Source organism: Dendroctonus ponderosae, unplaced genomic scaffold (assembly GCF_020466585.1).
Source record: "Dendroctonus ponderosae isolate FM_Combo_2020 unplaced genomic scaffold, Dpon_F_20191213v2 Dpon_F_20191213_1, whole genome shotgun sequence".
In the NCBI taxonomy this organism is placed as follows: domain Eukaryota; kingdom Metazoa; phylum Arthropoda; class Insecta; order Coleoptera; family Curculionidae; genus Dendroctonus; species Dendroctonus ponderosae.
This window is the reverse complement of record NW_026017110.1, coordinates 14,151,471-14,172,147: the sequence shown is the minus strand read 5'-3', so window position 1 is coordinate 14,172,147 and position 20,677 is coordinate 14,151,471. Positions and strand designations below refer to the sequence as shown.

Below are 20,677 nucleotides of genomic sequence, written 5' to 3'. Positions count from 1 at the left end.
CTTAATCAGCGTCTACTAGAACACAGAAAGGAACATCTATCATTCATTAATATCACGGTCACCAAGAAACTTCAAAATACAGTAGAACCTTAACGACAACAGTTGTGCATCCCAAACCGGCTTGACAATGGGGTGTTATGTGATTCAATAATTTTGGTGTCTTATATATGTTTTAATAATTTTTGTTCAGAAGTTCTGTTTTGTTTTGTTAAGTTCTGAAGCTGGTTCATTATAATTCTGGTCTAGTACAAGAAGAATGTCTGCACTAGCTGTACAATTTAATACGTCTATGCATGGCACGTTTTAAGAACATCGACTGCACTTGTGTATTGAACCGCTTAACTTTTACTTATACACTTCTGTCTGCTAACGAACGACCTTTTTTTTTATGTCAAATCATGTCACTACAATTGGCACGCAAATCAAAACGTCGTTCTTATTGGGACACTCTTTATAAAAATTTCTTGCAGTTTTTCTCACTCCCTGTGCCAAATTAGAAGTTTTTCTTAAGATGTCCGGCCCAAATCCTAATTAAAAAGTAATTTTAAATTTTGAAGCAATTATTCGAAATACTCATAAGCAGTTCTAATTTATTCTTGTTACTTTGCAATTAATCGCTCTTGAAGCATTGACTAAGTTTATCCACAAATTGTTTGGCGATGAGAATTTCAGCACGTTAGTCAGCAAGGCTTTCTTTTTGACGTTTTCTCATTGCGTATTGTTTGCCAAACTATGTAAATAAACTTTTCTAATGTATGCGTTTTATGTCACGATGTTTGCAACTCGTGCTCTTTGCGGCATTTGTTATTAGGTCTGGGCACAATTTCGTTTGGCTTTTTTGGGTCCCAATTAGAAAATTAAGTTGAAGGTAGCAGGTGTGGGACAATGATGAGAACGTCTCTAATTAATTATTTGCCAACGTTTCGACCTTTATATCGGCTTCCTCAGGGCTAAAATAGACTAATTGTTTAGCGACCCCGTTTAGACCCCTTTCTATGTACCTTCAGATAAAAACCCAGCCTACGACGACTTTGCGAATAGGAGCAATTCGCTAAATTTTGCGATGCGTCAGAGATATCGGAAAAAGTTGTTCAGAATGCTATTTTAACGGTAAATACAGCCATAGATATTTAGATTTTCACTTTTTTTGTAGGTACTTATTTTACTTGGAATGTTTTTGAAAGGAAAACTGATTCGTTAAGTGGCTTATTCCTCTGAGTGGAACAGGGTTTGCATATATTTTTAGCATCCCACTTCGGCGGTGATTTGCAAAGTTATCAAAAATTTGTTAAAATGACATGTTATGATGATAAAAGTTTGATATTTTTGTCTGCATTAAATTTATTTTTCTGTTATCAGAATTTTTTATACCAAAAGCAGAAACATTTCGGAAAATTGTATTGTAACAAATTTTTCCAGTTTTTGTAATAGAACATTTTGTATATTCTCACGTATTTATAACACTTTTTTATGAGTCAGCTTAACTGCTTTACTTACCAATACTTTAAAAAATTAAATTAAATATAATTACGTAAACAGACCGTTTTTTTAAATACTCTCTCATTTTCTTAGACATATATAGATATTATTCCCTTGTTCTCCGCCAACGAAAAAATGTTGATTCCATAATTTGATTTTTAAGTAGACATTAACTTGCCGATTTTTCCATGATAAAAAACGCTTACTTTATCGATAAAATTTTCTGCAATGGTAAATATTTTGCTATTTTTACCAAAAATATTGGTAATGCAAAAAAATTATTAACTTTTAATGAGAAATTTTTGATAACTTTACACTTGATTAAGCATACGGGAAAACCCTGTATCTAAATTATTCGTAAATTACATAATTAAACACGGCTAGCCTTAAAAATTCCATAGGTCTCAACTTATTACATTATACTCTTTCTGGATCAAAAGCATCAAATAATTTGTACTTTTAGACCGGACTAAAAATTTTGTTGAAACGATTCGTCTTTAAAAATGTACCTACCACGGCAACTTCTGTAATATGTTTACTGTACTGTCTAGTATTTTGAGTATCGTCATTTGATAAAAATTATAGAAGATTTGGGCATATTTTCAAACAGCTCCAACATTTTGGGGGGACTGGCATCTCTGAAACAGGTCCAATTATTTGACAAACATCCTGTACATTTTGATAGAATTATACCTAGTACCATCTTCTGGTGTTAGCAAAATTTTGATGGATGTAATAATATCAAAAGATAACATTTCAATTCAGAAATTGAGAGTAAAATAAAGTGAAACTTAAATATGGTCATAGTTCTAATCACCTTCATGACTTCAACCAACTGTCGGAATAACAAAGAAATTATTTCCATTACATAACAGTTATACACGAACGTGATATCGTGGCAATTCAATATGAAATTCCTTTGATGTGTCTTTTTGATTTTACGGCACTGAGCGGCGATTTGGGACCGCAGTCCGAAGTCGGGTTTGTTCAAAATTATCTTAGTTATTTCTATTCGTTGGATATTCTTTGAAATCCCGCTCTAATCCGGAGTATTACATTTGAAAATCCCTGTTGAGAACTAGGTTCTAACATTTTCAATTCTGCGTATTTTATTAATGTTTATTACTAAATCTGATTATAAAATGCTCGAAGTGGTTTACTTCCATACATTCCTCGAACTATTGTAACCATCTATGTTATTTAACAAAATAATATACAATTGAAAAATAATTATTCTTTTAAAAGTATTTTTAAAACGACTTAGAAAAGTTGTAGAATTTATTAAAAAATCGTCAAATCTAGTGATTTTAGCACACATATATTAGAATTGTCAATTTTTAAATGTTTATTTAGATACCACTATTCGGGAATTTTGACTAAGGTGTGACAGGTAAAATGGTGTAAAATGGTATTTGTTTTTTATTGTCTATCTTTATATTCCTTTTGCTAAAAGCACACAGCAGACACCTTTATATTACATTAACATTTCCTAGCTTACGCTCCCAAATTTCCAACCGTGTGCACTGCTTTGCAAAATAAACCGCTGACGAGAGTTAATAGACTTCACACCGGGCTTGCTAATGAAGACGGTAATAATCCGAATAATTTGATACCGGAATATAGGTATATTGAATAATCTGTATATTTTTTTTAATTTTAGATAAAATTATGCTTATGCTCCCTAAAAATAATATTTGCCAAAAAAGCTATGAGTTGGAAATCGTCTTTTAAAATCACCTGCTACAATCAAAATATAATTAATACTGAAACACCGATATCTGTTTGGCAAGTAAAGTAAAAACAAAATTTGTATTTATTAATAGACCGGCTATACCCACAGTTTACATTAATCTTTTCAAGTTCATGTTGATCCGTCAGTTTCAATGAGATATGCAATTTAATAGTATCATAGATGTGGCTAGCAGCGGTAATTCAATTTTTAATTTAACGTCCAATATTAGAAAATAACCTTGCACCCAGTTCTATTAGCTAAAATCCTGCTGATTGAAAATATCATAACGAAAATGTGACTTAGATATTACAAAGGGTAGCGGCAAAATGTGTAGCTATTATATTTTCCATTATACCTAGGTACCTGTATTTTCTCTCTATTATATGGCGTCGGTAATCCCTAATTTTTAGTAATACTTGAAACGTTTGTTTTCTGAATAATTAGGACTCTAGCTAGATTATAAACAATGAATGGATGGATAGGTTGTTGAACATGTTAAAGGAAACATAATTTGATTTGTTTGATCAAGTCAAAACTACAACATCAAGTCTGATAGTATCGACAAATATCCACTGATCTTAAATGAATGAAATAAAATCTTAGATGAAAGTGAGATCATTGTTATATTCAAACATGTCTTAACTAAATTAAGTCCTGATACTGGTAAACTATCCGCAAATAATGTTAAACTCATTACTGTCTCCATCAGCAAGTCACTAACATATAGTCTATACACTGTAAAATACAGCAATTTAGCGCCATAAACTGTAATATATGTATTTCAATTTACTCAAATTAAAAGTATGGAGAATACTAACGCGCTAAAAACTGAATTTATTCAATCCGAACAATACGAATACCTAAGGTAGATATTAAAGTAACTATGCTGAAAGTGAGCAGACTTTATTACCTTCTTGCCACATAAACTCTTAAAAACGAAATTAGGTTCTAAAAATAGAACTGTTTATGAAATTTGCCTTCGTATTCAGAGCCGCTTTAAAGCATGCGGATTATTGAGCAATTTTCCGTATGTCAACCCGCCGTCAAAAGACCTTTTAGGTATATTACAATGTCGAGCTACATATTGAAACAATGATCTGATTTAATCCCCTCTAACATATCCTGGAAATTTTAAATAGAGATTGAAAATCCCATTAACCATCGATGATGATGCAAGTGCATTTAGAAGTCAGGAGTAGTTATGTTTACTTTGTTTTGATATGCATGTTGAGGACAGTGGGAAAGTTAAGTAAAAGCAAAATATTTTACACTTACTAAAATACAGGATCAGAACATTGAATGCTGAAACATGCCTCAATTCAAACATGCGATTATTCCAATTCTTGAACGATTATCAATGAGTACCTAATTAGAGTTTCAAAAGACTTTAAAATTCTGATCTGGTTGAAATAAGCCCGCTGAATAACATTTATTTATTCTTCAAATAGTTACCAATAACTTCAATATGTTACCACAACTGTAAGTGTACCATACGAAATGTTAAATTGCATCTCTGTTCAAGATGCGCCATTATAATATAAGGAATTGAACTAGACAATTGTGATACGACTTAACATTTTTGAAATAATCTTTTACGTGATGCTAAAGCCCCTGTTCCATGCATCCGTTTGTACGATGGTACGAAAGTGTTTCTATTGGTTGAAGATTTGTCACTTCGTACGACGACGGACGACAATAGAAACACTTTCGTACCATCGTACCATCGTCCAAACGAATGCATGGGACACAGGCTTTAGTGTTAATAACTGCGACACTAAAAATGAATATTTGTTTCATCAAAAATTCTTAAACAAGAACAATCTTTTCAATCGAGAACATTATCTGCTGACAATGTTTTATATGAACTCGCACTATGGAAAAGAGTAGTTTTAAAATGACAACTATTATTAATATGTATTAAGTTTAAAGCTTGCTCGAATTAAATATTCACATGCAAGGAAGATCTTGATATCGACATTAATTTTTTTTCACCAATAGCAAATTTTATAAGAATTACTTCTTCACGTTTTTATTTCTTTGGACGCTTTTGGTACACAATTTTCATTTGGATTTCAAAATTTTGTTTCAACTGTTTTAAGTAAAAGAATAAATTAAAAGCGGCATTCGGAAATTTAAACAAATTTGGATCTTCTCATTCCGTTTTGATAGGAAACGGGCTCATTATTTTCTTAACCGGCCACAACGTTTTTGGGTCTTTTTGATATAAATTTTCTTTGGTTGATAACCGGTGACCGTGGTGGTTATTGAACAAAACATCGTCGAGCTGTCCAGCGATTTGAAGAAATTAAGTTCAAGTGTGTTCGATCATTTAAACCATGCACCATCTAGCTCAGATAATATTCTTTAATGAGGGAATATTTCCATTCGGAAGACTAACTGATGGCTCAGGGTTAAATTTAAAAAGAAGGAAATCAGCGGAAAATGTAACATTTTCGCTAATGAGCTCAACAAATTCGGTTATTGATTAGACCAACCCACATTGCTTCTTGGGGATATGGTGTATGTTGTATATGTATTTGCTTTTGTGTATTATGTGTAGAATTTCAGAGAAATAAAGTAGTAAAATATGTATTTTAACAGAGCCATTTAAATAAAACGTTATTCATACGATAAATTGTTATTCCCACATTTGGCCATAATTTCTTCACATAGGCGGAATTTTATATCCCAATCAACTTTAAGAAGTTCCAAAACAACATGCACTTAGAGAAGTAATTAGTCTAATTTTTTAACAATTTTCAATTAAAAGCTAAACTGTTAGTTGACGAATTCTAATGTTCTTTCACTGCTAGGAAAAGGGATATCAAGCCTTTTATTATCGATTAAGCTTGTGGTTATCTATGATATGATGATGGTTATCTATGATCCTTGTTTGGTTAATCTTCAAAGGAAATTCTTTACACTTGTAAAATTTTCTGCGGTCCCAATCTGGTTCGTCAATTGGTTCTGCTGTTATATTTATACAAGCATGCGTCTGCAGAAAACGATGGATCAAAAAATACGCAATGCTTCTTGCTCTGTACTTCTGGTTTAAGAGACGACTAATCGTTTCTTTATTGTCGAAGCCACTTTCTCTATTGAAGTTATCTGGGTATTTAAAAACGTCTAAAACTTCTAGAAAAAGCATTGATATGCACTGATGTATTTGGTCCAAAACATCGTTTTTTTGTTATTTGCTTGTACCAATGTAGCTAAAACCGCGGCAGCATAAAATCCTGCAGACTCAGATCCTGCTACACAATCATCTCTTTTGTCTTTAGCGGTCCTCAGGTTCTGTTTAGTTGCTTATGTCGTGTTGAGCACGATTTTGATATTGTGCTTTTTCAGCAGTAGTCCAATCCAGATAGTTAGCTGCTGTATGTAACAAAAACGAACGAGAAATTGGGTTTCGCTCGTCTTCCTTACATGTAATTTATTATTAAGATCGAATGTATGAAGAATGATTGAACAAAATGTGTAAACAAACCTCTTTTCAAACTTAGTTTTTCACTCCTGCTTATATTATAATAAGTCTAAACTAGATGCGTTCTAAGTTATTGTTCTTAACAAATAAATAGTGACTTAAAATTGTCGCTAAACTTGCGCAATTGTTCATTAGGGAAATGAGAAAAAGTTTGAGAAAAATTATTCCGTTTATTTTTTAATACATTATCTGTTGTCACATATTATGTAAAACGCTTAATGCCATAATGCATTAATTTAAAAGTTCTGAAACTATAATGAGTTAGTGAAATGCTCTAATAGAAATTTACGAGTATAATTTCCAGGTGTCATAATTCATCATTTTGCTTTTCCATATTAAATTTGTCATGCAAAAACCCGTCAACAGCTTAACATAAAAAAGGGTATTAGTAAAAAATTAAATGTATCTAAAAATATGTAGCACATTTGAGCACGCATTACTTTTTCGAACAACAATCCCGTGCTTGATGCACTACATAAACTGTGCTTTTGAATCATAAAATTTTAAGCTGCCAGGAAAGCTTTCAACTGTATTTACTTAAGTTTTACTCTGTAAGTTTATGTAACGATTGAAAATAATTTATCAACTTAACAATGGGGAAAGGTTCCAGTATTCCACCCCTACAACCCGCCCGGTGAATGACGCCAATGTACTACGCAAAATGTTTCAGTATATTTTGTGATCGTCACTTCATTTCATGAATTACTATATATATATTTAGATCGCATCTTTCCTATTTTTCAATATACTATTTTTGTTTACTTATTACATTACTAAGTAATTGGATGTTTTATAATCAATTAAAATGACCATGAGCTTTGAATTATTCTATTTCAGTTTCTGAAGAAACTAACTTCGTTTTGAATGGGTTCCAAATTGACTTTTTTCTCGACGCCGCATTGTAGTAATATTAAAAAATGTATTCACTAGAAAAATAAGAATATGATTATATAGTTTTAGATTTTAAAATTTCAAATCAGATTGAAAACTCTTATTATATGATATGAATTATATATATTGATTAATAGAACCATTTCAATTTAGAATACATTTCCAATTTATTCATTAATTTTAAAAAAATTTAACTTCCACTCAGAAAAGTTAAAAGTACAACCTATTATTGCACTTATATTATTAAAAAGTAATTACAGCTATATTCATCTATGCGAAACAGGGAGAAGCCCATGAACGTACGTAATTAGAACAGATTTTGCCATGCTGCTCTAAACGTAGGAAGCTGCGACCTGAATTTATGTTACAGCTCTAATCCCGTCCGGGTTCTAAAGATACAATTATTATAGAAGGCAGCTCAATACTGCTAGTTCAGTATGAGGTGGCCATAAACGATAATTGAACAAGCAAGTTTCAGTGTCTTGACAAAATGAAAACGAGCCATTGTTTCGGTTGGGTCAGGGCGAAGCCATATTGCAAGTATACGCTACCTGTTTTCCCAGGAAAGCTAAGAAATTCCGCTATGATTTACAGAGTAAAATCATACATTCAATAAAAAGTGTGAATCGTATTGCAAAGGCAAACATTCCAGAAAATTAAGGTGTGTAACAAAATTGTTGTAAATCGAAATAAGTTGAGGAAAAAGAGGAAATCCTGGTAGTATACTGATAAAAATATATAACAACTTCGTGCAATTTTCGTTACTATCCTCATTCATTTCGTCATCAATTTAGAATAATCAATATACATAGATGAATGGAATAATCAGTCACTATAATATCGGTTATTTGGAGCAAAACCGTTTAACAGGATAACGTGTTTGTCTTTTTCAGTATATAAAATTCCAGTTTAACTAACTAATTTTCAATTCCAAATCAAAATTAATTCCTGGGTTTCAGTCATTTATTGTCTCTATTCATCAATTAAAATACGTTTCGGTGTATTTTTCCACCATCATCAGTTTTTATGTGTAGCGTTGTTGTTGCTTTAAGCCTTGGCATACATTTTTATGTAAGCCAAGGCTTACATAAATGCAGCCAAAATGTATGCCAAGGCTTAAAGCAGCAAAAACGCTACACATAAAAACTGATGATGGTGGAAAAATTCACCGAAACGTATTTTAATTGATAAATGGAGACAATAAATGACTGAAACCCAGGAATTAATTTTGATTTGGAATTGAAACACAGTCAGGAAAGTATATACTAATTTTCAATAAAATTTATCGTCAATATTTTATTTGCAAATAAACTATAAATTATCATTCCTATGATCAAGTCGGATATTTTTATAATCAAAAATTCTAAAATTGATAGGTTGGTGTATATGAAGAATGAGTATGAGAACCTTTACGAAAAAAACCCATATATCTTATTGTTTGATATTTGCTAATTGTTTCAAAAATGCAATAACTCATGTTTACAGATCAACCTAAATCAAAGGAACAGTATTAAATTCAAAAGTCAAATTTAGAGTAAGTTAGCTGAAACCCCAAGCTTACACCCCAGATGACATTAAGGTACCCACTTTGTATCATATGGGTGCGTGCAACCTCTACAAACATTGAGATAGAGAGTTTGGCCCATTCATCCCGACTAGTCCTGTGTGTGCGATATACAGTATTTATGTTTGTAATTGTATCAATTGTTGAAATCGGCAATCGTGTTGAAATATGAATTAAATTTTTATAGTATTTTTAGATTATTATAATTTGAGTTCAATGCACTGGCAAAACCATAAATTTCTCGGTACCTGCGTTCCGTCTCCCTTGCTACTTGACATGCTAAACGCCCATTATTCGCCTGGTGTGGATAAGTACCAAACGAGGCTCAAGACAACGACCACATTCGAATTTATATATGTCTACTTTAAGGGTTTTGTGAAGCGCCCTTTGCTTTAATGTAGACCTCAGTCATAAAAAAGCAGCCCATTGGCCTCGCCAGAAGGGCATGATGTGGGAGGAAAGTGAAGAGCAGTTATATTTCGTAAAAAGTTAAGTTCAGTTGCAAGAAGTGGTGGGCAAGTCGGGTCATTTCAAAGATCCAGATCTTTGGATCCGGATCTTCTTAAAGATTCGGATCCCAAGGCGGGCCTCGGTTCAGCGGATCCAGAACAATAGCGCTTCATTACGCATCGATGAGCAAATCAGTGGCGGTTACAGAGGGGGTGGGCGCAGGGAGTGTTACATTTTGATGCGTTTTATATTCATTTTTTTTATTTCGTTAGTATAAACAAATATTCCAATTTAAATGCACTTAAAGAGGCTGTTGTTAGAGCAATTGAAAATATTGATGGTCGGTCCGCAAGAAAAGCAACTTAGGCAGTTTTTAACTGTTGCAATGTCTGCATTGATAATAATGGTGGACCTTTTGAGGATGTTTTAGAATAAAATAAAAAATCAAATAAAATTAAATTTTAATTATTATTGGTATGATTTGACTATTATAATAAACAACAACTTTAACGTAGTTGTCAAAATAAATACTGAAGTATTTATAGAATATAGAATTATTATTTGTTACTATGGAAACAAAGCTGTACGTCGTAAACTATTTTCCATGGATAACTTCGATCAACTAAATTGAAAAAGTATAAATTGTTCGCAGACACTTTATTTTCAAAAAAACATAATGATGTGATATATCACGAAAATTATAATAAAATGCTCTATTCGGTAAAGCAATAATCAAGTATGGTTGTCATTTAGAAAAACTCAAATTTGTGTCATATGTCAAAAATTACAATTATTTTGGAGAAGTGTTTTATGCCATTTTGTTTGGAATTCAATTTCCTATAAGTTTTTTATTTAATGTTTTCCTGTCAAATTAATATCAACGGAACTAGGACCAATTTAAAAATATCATACATTTACTACCATAAATGGGTTTTTCCCAAATATCTCTGGACAGATTTTAAATTTTAGAAACATGAAATTGGCTTCGAGTAGAGCATTCGAAACTACAATTCTTGGTCCATTTGACCTTCTTCGCAACTGCTCTAGTTCCGAAGATACTAGTCATAAAAACTCTACTTTTTGCTTGAATTATTTCCCTTTTTCTATTTCTAAGAATTTTAAAGACAACACCAACAAGTAATTTTTGATAAGTTGATTTGCCGGCTTCCATGCTCTCTCTACAAAATCATTTTCTTAGATTTTCCTTTTAATATAGGAAGTTTAATAGATGTATTGCTTGATTCCAGATAACGGCAGCAGGAAAAGCGGTTTTAATAACAGGATGCGATTCTCGCATTGGAAGCGCCCTCGCTCGCCATCTGGACGAACAGGGCTTTACAGTATTTGCAGGATTCCAGACCTTGAGCGACAACCCCTTGGCGGAGGAATTGAAGGAAATTTGCTCAGCCAGAATGCACGTATTACAACTAGATGTCACAAATGAAACTCAAATATTGGCAGCCTCTTTGAGCGTCGTTGAACATCTTCCTGATGGCGCTCATGGATTATGGGCCGTTGTTAACGCCGCTTCTTGGGTGGCTTTAGGAGAAATCGAATGGATTCCATTACAGGTAGTTTAGGAAAAGTTTATAATTATTTCACAGACAAATACGCATTAGTGTAATACCTCATTATCAGCCATTTAAAATATGAGTTTTTTTTTGTGAGTTCGTTTTAAGGTGTCAAGAAATTATATATATTTGTCAGTCTGACACTGGGCATTCCCTATTCTTTAGCATGCTTCATTGAAAAGTATAGTCAAGTACAGAACGCGTAGCTTATGATGATTTAGAGGATAGCGCGCATTTGTGATATGAAACTTCGATGTAGGGATATTACTAAACGTACTTTTCAATTTCAATCTTACAATATTTAATTAATTAAATATAGTTAATTAATTAAATATAGTACAGTAATATTGCGCCAAAATTTGAAGGAGTTATGTTTAAAAGCTCGTTCACGCAGTGATATTAATCTCGTGACATTAATAAGTCGTTAATGCCGTGACACCATTCAGTGTCAAGGTGTTGCATTTCAAAATCGTTTGATATACGACACTATGAGATTCAACTGTTCAGACATTGACATTGTTTCGGCATTCACGTCACGACATGAATATAATAATATATGTCATTACATTACTGTCACCGTGTGACCAAGCTTTTACATTTGCGGCAAACTTCATGTTACTAACTTCGTAACAAAAAGGAACAAGTAAGTATTCGTTTCAAGTGGGTATTCATTGTATTACCAAGTACTTAAAAAAGTATGGTTTACCATACTTAGAGTTTACTTCAAAATAAATCGATGTCATGAAAACACATTATTTAAAACTCCTAAGTTTTATTGCCATACTTGGACTATGAGATTGGGGATTCAAATTAGATTTTTATCAACAATTTTGGTATTGAGTGAGGTTCAAACTCAATAATAGAAAATAGATCCTTCGTTCAAAATACAAAAAACAGACGACAGTTGACGTGAGTGGTGTTGGATTTGAAGTTACTGCGCGAGAATTTCAAAAAGTCACTGACTTATCAAACAACCCTCGAAATTACATTCAATTTGTTAGTAAATCAATCGTAATAAAAAAATATATGACAAGAACTCATTTCCGCACAGCGGCAAACTGAAACGATAAATTTTTGGTTCAATACATCAAAATACAGTCAGTTGGTATTTCACGTAGGCGTCCCTTATAGCTTATACTTATATTTGCTTTTGCTGTTTTTACAAGTCGCTAAAAGAGGGGAAGATATACAACATACACAATTCATAATGTTTGGTTAGAGTGTTACCATTTTGGTCAAATATTGTTGGATTTGAAAGACTAAGATAATGATTTTTAGCAGTTCAAGCTTGAGGTTCTTCACTATTTTAGTGACAGTCTCAGATTTGTTGGGCAGTAGTTCTATTTAATTTCTGATTTATTTTCCTGACCCCGTGTACTTGTTACGATTTTCTTAGTTCCTGAGTCTCAGTCAAAGTGTGATGTAAACATTTATAACATCGCCGAAACGTAATGAAATAAACGTACTGTTCAAAATTTTTTACTTCACACTTTGACTGAGACCCAGGAAAGGTAAAAAAATCATAACAAGTACACGCAGTCAGGAAAATTTTTACTTCACACTTTGACTAAGACCCAGGAAAGATGAGTTCTATTTAATGCTTGGAAGTGAATTTTGTACTTCTTTCTCAGTTTTCATATACCTACTTCCATTTAAAAATCACCCAGTAGCGAGAAAAGTTGGAAACATTCAAAGTATACCCACTGAATTAATTACAAAACGTTGTGTCAACAGACCGAAAACAAACAGAATCAAAAAGAACAACGTCGGGAATAAAATAATTAATCCTAATTGTCTTCCAACTTATTACAGTAGGGTGTAAACAATCAATAATCTCCACTTACACCGTGCAATGAAAGGCGTCCATCTATATCTTTCCTAAACAGAAAAACTTTTAATTACACCTATAATGGAGTTTAGAAACTTTGCGATAGAGAATAATATGCTCTGTCTGAAGTATGGGCCTCAAAAGGCCAAGACTAATGTAGGCCAAACTTGTAGACTAATGCATGAAGTTCAAAATAAAGCAACATTTTTAAAAGCATTCGCGCAAATGTCGCGCTAAAGTGAAATTTATCTGAAGTTTGGTTTAATGTGCAGTCGCGCTGTGGCAAAATGGAAGCCATTCTGTTCGTACGGCAAAAACCGCTGCTCGTTTAATTGAAACAATGTTCAATTTTGGGGGAATTCTGTTCTTCGTGATAAATGAGACATCGATAGCAAGTTAATTTATGCTGTGGGTTCTCTTAACCACATTTGTTTCGCAATTTTGGATTAGGGCAGATTCAATGGCAACGACACATGCATTGAATGCATTGCAAGAAAGTTTATATACGTTCGAGGAAACATGACCTAGTCAAGAAAGGAGTGACTGTGCTGGCTCATAGCAAGTATAGATAATATATGGATGTTTCTAGGCACTATCTATCGGTTAGTGAGAGAAGAACCTTGATAAATTACTATTATCTACCACTAAATATGATGTCTTTAACAATGACTCAGATAAGGTGTTAGCCTGCTTTAAACTTTATGATCAGAGAAGTAGAGATGCAGATTGCGACGTAGCAGTGGAAGAAGTATTCATCGAGGATAGTGCCATTAAGTTTCGAGCACATGTAGAAATGCTTTCCTTAAAAGAAAAAATGAAAATAGTAAATAGTTTATATAAAGAAACAGTTACCGTTCTAGAACTATAACTAAAAAAAGAAGATATTAGAGCAAAATGGCAGTGTGGTGACAATGTAGGACAAAAGAGGAGTTTTCTAAAAAGTGATGATCTTGACATGTATAAAAACTGTTTAGAGTGGTTTGCAAAGGCTCGTAAGTATAACATTCCTATCTCTGGTCCATTGGTGAAAGAAAGGCAAAAGATATTGCCAAGCAATCGGGTTACACAAACTTCAATGCATCGGACGGGTGGTTGTAAAAGTGGCGAACACGACATAACATTAGTTTTAAGTGCGTCTCGGGTGAAGGGACACATGGAGATCAACAAAAGGTAGAACAATTTAAGGCAAACCTTTCTTCTATGTTGCTTGGCTACAAGCCGGAGGACGTTTTCAACGCAGATGAGACCGGACTTTTCATTCGTGCATTACCGGACAAAACTTTATGCACCGGCGGTAAGTTCCCTAAAGAAAGATTCACCATTTTGTTTTGCGCATCGATGTCTGATGAAAAGGACTCTCGTGTTTTGAAAAATATTGCCATCCAAGATTTGCCAGCAATTTGGAAATCAAACACGAAAGCGTGGATGAGCCAAGATATTTTGTCAGAATGGTTGTTTCAGTTCGATCGAAAAATGGGGATTCAGAAAAGAAGAGTGCTCTTATTTCTAGATAAAGCAGGATGCCATCCTCATGAGGTGAAATTGAATAATGTGAAACTTATATTTTTGCCCCGAAGAAGTGGTGAAAACACCACTTCCATTTGTCCTCTTGAACCAAATCATCATTAAGAACTTCAAATTTTCTTAGAGAGATCTTATTCTATAACATGTGTTAACTAAAATTGACTCTTCCAAGTCTACGTCTAAGCTGTCAAAGTGCATGAATGTATTAGAGGCTTTATATTTCATAAAAACGGCATGGACTAAAGTTAATTCTGCAACAGTCAAAAATTGCTTTATAAAAGCTGGATTCAAGAAGACAGAAGGAGAAATAACACGAGATTATAATTCAGAAGATGAACTGCCTTTTTCATTATTAGCGGGACTACTGCGTCATGCAAAATCCTTAAGTGCAAGTGATCAACAAGCAGAAGAATTTGTAAACATGGACCATATGGTACAGACTGAAGAAGAAACGTTTCATCTTGATACCACCGCCCTTTCCACAACTGATCTTTCCATGAGTAGTGTTGATGACGAATCAGAAGAAACGTTGACTGTACCCGATGCTTCACTCATAAAATCGCATGATTCAACATCTTAAAACATTGAAACCCATTTTCAATATAGATGTCAAAAAACGCGCCACAATAGTATTTTATGTTAGTAAACCGGCACAATAAGTTTCTATGTTTCTGTGTTGAAAAATGTTATAAAACATATGCAGACAGTAAAGAAGCTGAAAATAAATATTTATTCTTAATTAAATACATCTCTATTATGGGGACACCTCCCATAACCGGACATTTTTTGTGGAACCGTGAGTCTCCGCCTACCGGAGCTTTCACTGACACAGAAAAATATTAAACTAGACCGATTACTAGATTCTCTGTTTGAAGTACCTAAGTATATCAGTTTAGTCTGTAGAAAGAACTGTGTTTCTTTGTGCAAAGGAATAAAAGTAGACACTTAATAGCACTTAAATCCCTATTTCTAAGATGGCTTTAATAAAAATTGATACATAAAACTTTTTTAACCATTCAGGATATTGCCGGAAAAAATAGAAAACGAGTACATAAAATGCGTCATCAGTATTATTAAAAGTTTTGCTCAAAATACATCTTTCAATATCTTCTAAGTTTTCTGGATAAGTAGGATTTTCAGAGCGATTTGGTACAATAATCCATAAGTTGAACCGGAAACCTGCCTTATTCATGTGAGGCAAGATTTTATTCACAAAGCTACTATCCTAAAATATGAACGAGTTGGCGATTAGTTTTATAAGTGAGTTTTTACATTAATTTGCCGTTTCCTGCATGTGTAAATATTGTTGTACTGAAACAAGTAAAGTATTTTTAAAATCCAAGATTTCAAGAGATTCTCAAGAGACCAAGCATTTGTGCACACATTAAAACACTAATTTTTAATACGATTTTTTTAGCGGATCCTAAGCAACTTAAATATTTTTTGAAAAGTAAACTTCAAACATTTTCGTATTTTAACGTGATTTTAATGAAAATAAAACTATTGCAAGTAAGAACAACTTTTGCTAAATTTTTCAAATTTTAATTGAAATAACCTTATTTGTAGGTCATTAAAAAAGCAACGGAAATTAATTTCTTGGGACCCACAAGAGTCACCCAAATAATGCTGCCATTGGTACGTAGAGCCCGGGGAAGGATCATTTATATGACGTCGGGATTATGTAGAGTAGCTGATCCAGTCAGAGGAATTCATTGTGGTCTATTGGCAGCTATTGAGTCAGAAGCTGAATGTTTGAGGAAAGAGCTAAGGTAAGTAAGCCTGGTAGCGTATACAAATTATATTTGAAAAACATTTGTGTTTAATGTTTTTGCCCGATATGAAGTAAAAAAACATTTATGACCGTATCATGTTTTCTCTTTTTGATAGTTTGCGTGTCACTCGATGATAAAGACATTCATATTAAGATTTGTTAGGAGAGTTATGCAGCTGAACCTCGGCACTTACCAGGCATGTTTGGATAGCGGGTTTAAGACTGGATTAATATATTTTATTCCCAAAAATTGGCCAATTTTTCGACTATATATTTGAACTTTTCTGGCAGCTATTGTTGGTTTTAACATCACATAACGACACTAATATGACATGGCTACTTTGAATTTTAAAAATAGCGTTGGGAAATACTCAAATAAGAGATCGAGGCGTTGGTCACTTTGAGAGTATCAAAGGAGTTTTAATCAAGCCCCGAACCCGCTAGCGAGACATACTTCTTAACGAGGCGTGACGAGGTTTAATTGCACCCCACCCCATTGATTATTTTGTATCAACAAGGTTGTATCATAAAGAAAAATTTTCCTACGGTTTATAAATATATTTGCTCTTTTATTTTTGACAACCAAAAGTTAAATACAATATACCTAATGTTTTCAAATATAGTTCCCATATATCCACCCGTATGATTTGGGCACATATTTTATGTGTCAACTCTCTTCATTCCGAAATTCGATGAAATTAAGCAATCTAAAACAAAGTTAGTGCTGTAAGCGACTACATGATGTATTCCAGTTTGTAATTGCTCTAAATTATGAGATACTTTCTAAATATAAAAGAAAAATTAACTCTATGCACACCTGCAGGCGAACGAAAACTCACAAGTTGCACATTTAATTATATTATTGCACAATTATTTTAATCAAGCTCTCTCGATGGTTCTGCAAGTCACCTCCAACGTGAGTTAACCACTAATACAATGTTTTTACACGCGAAATTTCAATAGTGCTTAGCATCACGATTTTCGCTTTAAGCCAGTGACTAGGCTAAAGTTCAAGACGTTGATAAAGAATTGGGGCGTCTTCATGCTAGGCCGGAAGTTTTAATATAGAAAGTCCAGATAAATTATATTTCTGTCATTTTGACGACGCTGAGACCTCTTGAGACATTTAGATTTCATAAACATGTTAGCGATGCAAAGCTAACAAACATGGAAACTTTATCTGCTCATTTTTATGGGATTCATAATTTAGAGGTGCAATTCTAATAGTTTGTAAATGTAAATTAATTGCAGAGTTGTAATAAAAATACATTAGTGGAATACGCGATTCCAAATTCTTTAAATAAAAAAAATGCTTTAATTATTGTTATCAGCTCGTGTCCAAATAACATCTAGATTTAAAGCGGGCTTTAGCATAAGATTAAACTTTCCCGAAATTGACGGCAAAACTCTTTGTTCCCAAGCAAAGAGCTAACAGCACAAGTAGTCAACACATATAAAACTAGATAAATAGAAAAAATAACGAAGGTTGAATATCTGTTCTCAATTTTCTTTCAAAGTTAGAAAAGTTATTGATATTTAAGTTGCGATTACCTACTTGGTTGTATATGATAAATTAACCAACTGTCAAGTAAAATACCTTGTTTTTTTCAAATAAATTTAAAATGTTATACTATTATGAAATGTCTATCAAACTTTCTTATTAATTAATACAAAAGTTAAATTGACTACTGATAGGTACGTATGAAATGTATTTGGCCAAAGTATGACCATATGAGCTATCAGGAAGCAATAAGCAAAATTGAAACCACTTAGAAATCCTTGAAAATAAATTACTATACTTACCTCATTCACACAGCTGTAGCATTTTATCAAAAAAACGTATACTCGTTTCAACCTTTAAATATCTTTCATCGTTGAAACAAAAATTTAACCTGATACCTTTTCGAAATAACTATGATAACTGGTGAATTATGTTAGCATTTCGAATAAGTTATCAGTTTTTGCCCTTTTTTAGATCTCGTGGTGTTGATGTTGTGGTGGTGGCTCCAGGCGAACTGACTTCTGGAAATACCTGGGTATCAGACCAAATCATCCTCAGTCAAGCCAAGGACATGTGGAAGCAACTCTGTCAAGAACAGCGGCTCGAATATGGCGAAAAATATTTCGAAACAGCGATTAGGAGCTTGGAAAAGTATTCCAAATCCCCAGTAAGTACAATAATAAATAATAATCACTTATATTCGCTTTTGTTGATTACCTTGCTGGCCTAACTTAATGCACTGAAATCAAATAGGTTCTTAAACTCTTCCGTCAGACTCCTTGGGTACGTAAATCCTTATCACATATAAAGTTTGCGCTTTTTCCAAGTATACCTAATAATGAACGAATTTATTTGATATGGTTTTTCCTCAAAACATCGTAACACTAACATGAAAGTCCTAAAGATTAAATTTAATGTCTAGCTACAACAATTTTGTGAAATTTTTACAGTTGAAATTTATAACAAACTTACGGTTTAATAGTAGTAGATTATTCTAGTTACGATTCTGTTTAATAAATTGAAGCAATTCGCAAAGCAAAGTGAGTTACTGTTATTACCGCAGCTGGAATAATACATAATATACTTTATACATGATTCTAATGTTTCGTATCCAAAAAAATATAACTTTACTTTTACTTTCAGCACATTGGGTTTTGAGCGACTTCCATTATTTTCATAACTTTTCTTGTTTGTATTCATGTAGAATAGAAGGGGAAGTTCTATGTTTGCGTAGAAGTTGGACCAAAAAGTGCTAAGCACGTTTCCTAAAAAATAATGTGCATTTTAATTCATTTAAAATGCATTAACTTATTATCTGATAATCCATTCATGCAAATTAAATTTATTGCAAAGTATAAGGATTGTTTAGTGAGGAGGTAATTTCGTTCACTAACACTCGGTTGATCTTTCACAAAAGATCAACCCAACGCGGGAAAGAGAATCAATGTTTAAATTTGATCCCCTTTCGAGATTTGCTGATCCTTCCTACAATAAAACTCTGAGATCTGCTAAACACATGTAATTAAAAATGTTAAATGGCAACACTCAAAACTATTTAATCAAGCACGGTCATTCATTCCTCTATCACTCTCTGGCGGTCTCAACAATGATGGAAATACTGTCTAATCTAAATTCTTAACTAAATTGCAACTTGGTTTGATCGATGCCGAGCACCCCGTGGGGGTATAAATTTGCTTTACAATTAGTTGGTACCTTCAACGTTCCATCAGCGGTTGGCTGGCGCTACGTGTTGTGAAGGGTAGAGGAACACGCGGCCCTTGTACCCCGTTGCACCCTTTGGCTCTATCAGGATGCACTCACATGGGAATACTCACTATTCACTGCAAGGTTACCGAATGTCTTACTGACCACAATTACACTTTTGTAGATCGGTATTGCTAACTAACTGATGGCTAGACGAATTGTCTAGTGTTTTAAAAGGATGAAAATTGAGTAACCTTCGCCCGTTGCAGAGAAACTGCTCATACAACGTCTTGTATGCGACTCTGGCTAAACGAGTTGTCTAGTGTATTAGAGTAAGATTAGAATTCGCCCGTTTGCAGAGAAACTCATGGTTTTGGAGCTCATGCAACGTCTTGTACGCGATTCTGGTTTTGACCATAGAACAAGGCTTATATAGAAACGACTGTTACTCTTGTAGAAAGTGTATCGCTAGAGTGGCGCGCCCTGGTGGCTGAGAATTAAAGAATTCAAACAAACCTGCATCATGACCCCACTACACTTGCTTATTTTTAATTGTGCCGCAAGGGGCAGCTGATAATAGGGATAAATGACACAACTACACAAAAATACATATAACTATATATATTACTTGTTGTTTATTGTTTATATAAATACTTTTTACAGATAAAAAAAATATTTGGAGCATTTTTAGGAACAACTTTAAAACATACGCCTTTTGTGATAGGAAGCCGTGCATTTTCTAACAGCCTTCAAGACACCAATAAACAGCTACCATCTTCGCAGATTATTGACGATTTATGAAAACAGATAAGGAAAAAGATAATCTGAAAATATGAAAATATCATTATTCATTTTGAACAGAGGTTTCAGTTTAAATATTAATCTGTAATTCTATATAATACAGAGGTATTAAGTACCGGTTTCAGCGGTGAGCAACCCGATGCTATGAACTAGCTCTAATGAGAAAAATATCCTTTTTTGCATTTATTTGTTTCTTGATGAAAATGCCACCTGAATAATAAGCTAAGGGATTTCGACTTACCCAACAAAATATTCACAAATTACGTATTGGAGAACATGGGAAAACATATCACAATCCAGTATGTGCAGGAAGCATGAGGCACGAAATCATACAACTTATCACAGATTATATCGTCAGAAATGAATAAAATCGGCAT

The 20,677-nt window shown here is 33.3% G+C and overlaps 1 protein-coding gene and 2 long non-coding RNA genes across 3 annotated transcripts in view; 1 reads left to right on the top strand and 2 right to left on the bottom strand.

Annotated features, from left to right (window-relative positions):
- The window catches only part of LOC109537774 (D-beta-hydroxybutyrate dehydrogenase, mitochondrial), a 40,501-nt gene that overhangs the window by 10,739 nt on the left and 9,085 nt on the right, over positions 1 to 20,677 (top strand). Inside the window, exons 2-4 of the mRNA XM_048667572.1 lie at positions 10,848 to 11,171; positions 16,090 to 16,292; positions 18,270 to 18,462. Coding sequence (XP_048523529.1) covers positions 10,848 to 11,171; positions 16,090 to 16,292; positions 18,270 to 18,462 — 720 coding nt within the window. The remainder of the gene's footprint in view (positions 1 to 10,847; positions 11,172 to 16,089; positions 16,293 to 18,269; positions 18,463 to 20,677) is intronic.
- LOC109537775 lies at positions 18,625 to 19,894 on the bottom strand. The gene is made up of 2 exons (XR_002171968.2): positions 19,509 to 19,894; positions 18,625 to 19,060 (listed from the first exon to the last, which is right to left on the bottom strand). It is a non-coding gene; the product is annotated as an uncharacterized LOC109537775 (long non-coding RNA).
- On the bottom strand, positions 20,072 to 20,671 carry LOC125504900. The gene is made up of 2 exons (XR_007281786.1): positions 20,542 to 20,671; positions 20,072 to 20,323 (listed from the first exon to the last, which is right to left on the bottom strand). It is a non-coding gene; the product is annotated as an uncharacterized LOC125504900 (long non-coding RNA).